Genomic DNA, 2,753 nt, shown 5'->3' with positions numbered 1-2,753 from the left:
AGGCGCCAGAGCTTCCCTGCACCTCTGAGCTCGGAGGGACTGGTCTCGGCACGTCCCAAGCTGCATCTACCGCCTTCTCCCTCTGCCTCAGGCCTGCCTTTCTCTCTTTCCTTCAGCACCCGCGGCCGTTTCTAGCGCTGCTGCCGAGAGACCGCAATTAAACCTCTTTCTTCATCAACTCTGCCCTTCACGGCGCAGCGTCCGCCCCTCCCCGCCGGCATCGCGTGGCGCTCACCACTGGTTGTCCTGCATTAGCTCCGTGCTCGCGTCCGAGCTCTGCAGTTCCTCCCCGCGGCTCAAGACCAGGTACAGCAGGGAGAGGCCGAACTGCAGGGAGAGAGGGAAGGTGTCAGGGAGGAGATGTCCCACCGGTGCTGTCACAAGCCACCGCTGGCCTCCGGCCGTCGCAGCTCGCGAGGAAATCCCTGCAGCAGGGGACGGGCAGGGCAGGGCGAGCTTTCCTCCCACCGCTCCTTCCCCTCCAAACGGGTTTTTTTTTGCCATAGGTCTGAGAATCCACCTCCCAATCCTCCCTGGGGACAGTGGCACAAGCGGGAGGATCCCCCGGCTGCCTTTGCAGCCCCCCGAAGAGGAGGATGAGGAGGATGAGGCAGCTGTTTACAGGCCTGAGTATGGCGGATGGCTGTGTGAGTGCCGGACCGCTCCCTGCCTAGCTCGGAGGGATGTTTTCACGAACCCGCGGCAGAGGAGCGGCCGTCCCGCCCCGGATTTCAGGGCAAGAGCCTGCAGCCCAGCAGGACAGAGAAGGGAACCGGCTGTCAGACTGCAGCGGAGTCCCCAGGCCAGCTCAGCCGGCTAATTAATCTGCCAGACACCCTCGTTAATCAGCAAGAGAAGGGGGGAATGCCAAGGGCTGGCAGCCTGCGGCAATCCTGTGCCATTCCTGCACCATGGCCGCATCCAAGCTCTGCCATCCGGTACCAGAAGGCTGCTGGGGAACTTGGGTTTCCCAAATATTGGGATCTGCCGGAGCGAGGGAGAGGGACGCACCTTGTTTTGGAGCACAGCAGTGAGGTGCAGGTTGGCGGGCGCTGGCGCGGGCGCGCTCTGAGGTAGGTTCGTTAGCTGCTGCACAAGGCTGGTGACCGTCCCCAAGGGAAGGTGGTAGAGAACGTGCGAGAAGGGCCTCAACAGGCAGGGCAGCACCTGCGGAGGGAGAGGAACGGAGGAGTCGGGAGCTGCGGCAGCAGGGAGACGCGCTTCTCCGTGGCTGGCTGGCCGCCCCGGGGCCTCACGCACCCCGAGGAGATGCCACCTCGCTGCCACCAGCAGCACCTCGGCCCCCAGCGCCCCTCACGCGCAGGGTGGGACTCACTAACAGTCTCCCCCTGCTCCCGTACCCCCAACAATGGCACCGTCCCGCTTTAAAATCAGGCAAGTCTTTTTTTCCTTCTTAAATCATCCCCCTTTCCGGGATTTATTGGGCAGATGCCTGTATTTTTGTGCCCTACATAAAAAAAGGTTGCGAAGGACAGCTGAGAGCACGTCCCCCGGAAGATGCTGCTGTCTCTGGAAGACGGAGTCTCCCGTCGTCACCCCGACGCGTCAGAGACGCAAGCCCTTTAGGCAAGCACTCAGCCCAGAGCTGGGCTCGTTAAACAAAGGCACCGTCTATCAGAAACCCTCCCCGCTTCCTTCCCGGTGAAGCTGGGTTGCGCCGTGGCAGCCGGCAGGGACGGGAGATGGGCCCTGCCAGGAGCTCCCAGCTCCTGCAGCCTCCCCAGGCCGGACTCCCAGGAGAGGCAGAATCCTTAAGACACACGATGGCGTTTGCTGTCTTCCCCAGGGAGGAGAGGAGATCCTGCTCCAGACCCTGTGCCGATCCCCACCTCGCAGTGAGTGCGGGGAACCCTCCCAGCCCCTGGAATCTCACCTCATCCTGAGCATCCTTCTTGATGAGGAAGGGCAGGTTCCTGGCCGTCGCCATGAGTACGTCGGCCGCTTGCTCGGGTGACAAGAAGGGGAGGATCCGGGCCACGAGGCGCTTCCCTTTCCGGATGCACATGATCTGCATGAAGTGGTCGTCGCTTGGCCTGCCGAGGAGAGGGGAAAGGTGCCGACCCTCAAGCTGGGAGCGTCCCAGGGCAACGCGGGGTGTTTCCCTGGGTACCCCACAGCCAGCCCTGCACCGGTAACCAGGCAGAAAGCACACCTGCCCCAAAAAACATCCCTGGGGAGGGAGAAGCAATGCAGGAACGATGCCCCTAACCCTAATCTCTGCCTGTCCAATGGGCTAGGCAGGAGGACAAGGCCCCATTCCCCATGGGAACAGGCAAGGAACCACCGAGACCCCATGTCCTTCCATGCCCATCTGTGCCACTGAGGCTACAGGTCAGGCAAGAGGCGCCAGGCTTTAAACAGGCACCCAGAGACGTGCCCGGGGTGAACAGCCACCCAACGAGGACACGAACAGGCATTATTCGCAGCACGCAAGCTGCAGGACTGGAAGTTGTTATAGGATCATAACCATGGCAAACAATCACATGGGGAAAATGGCAAAAAAGGCGGGGGGGGGGAAGGTTATTTCCCCCCCCAGTTCCCAACACGCTCCTGGAAGAATCAGCCTGATTCTTCTTTGGGCAACAGGTCCCTGGAAAGCCAATTTCAGCAGCTGCGAGTGCCCATGACTGTGTGAGCTCCTAGCCAAGTCACAGATGTCGATGCCGCCTTTGCTCACCTCTCCTGCCCGGGCGCCTTCCCCCTCAGATTGTCGTACATATCGCAGATCTTAT

General features: G+C 61.5%; 1 protein-coding gene across 1 annotated transcript in view; it reads right to left on the bottom strand.

Annotated features, from left to right (window-relative positions):
* The window catches only part of PATL1 (PAT1 homolog 1, processing body mRNA decay factor), a gene marked incomplete at its 5' end in the record, with an annotated part of 12,877 nt that overhangs the window by 313 nt on the left and 9,811 nt on the right, over positions 1-2,753 (bottom strand). The window contains 3 exon segments of the mRNA XM_035895645.1: positions 236-327; positions 1,012-1,167; positions 1,895-2,054. Of these exon segments, the coding sequence (XP_035751538.1) occupies positions 236-327; positions 1,012-1,167; positions 1,895-2,054 (408 nt within the window).

The sequence above is a fragment of the Egretta garzetta genome, unplaced genomic scaffold (genome assembly GCF_000687185.1).
Source record: "Egretta garzetta isolate BGI_Z169 unplaced genomic scaffold, ASM68718v1 scaffold1006, whole genome shotgun sequence".
NCBI lineage: Eukaryota > Metazoa > Chordata > Aves > Pelecaniformes > Ardeidae > Egretta > Egretta garzetta.
Note: the sequence above shows the minus strand (reverse complement) of the source record. Positions and strands in the feature narration are given on the sequence as shown.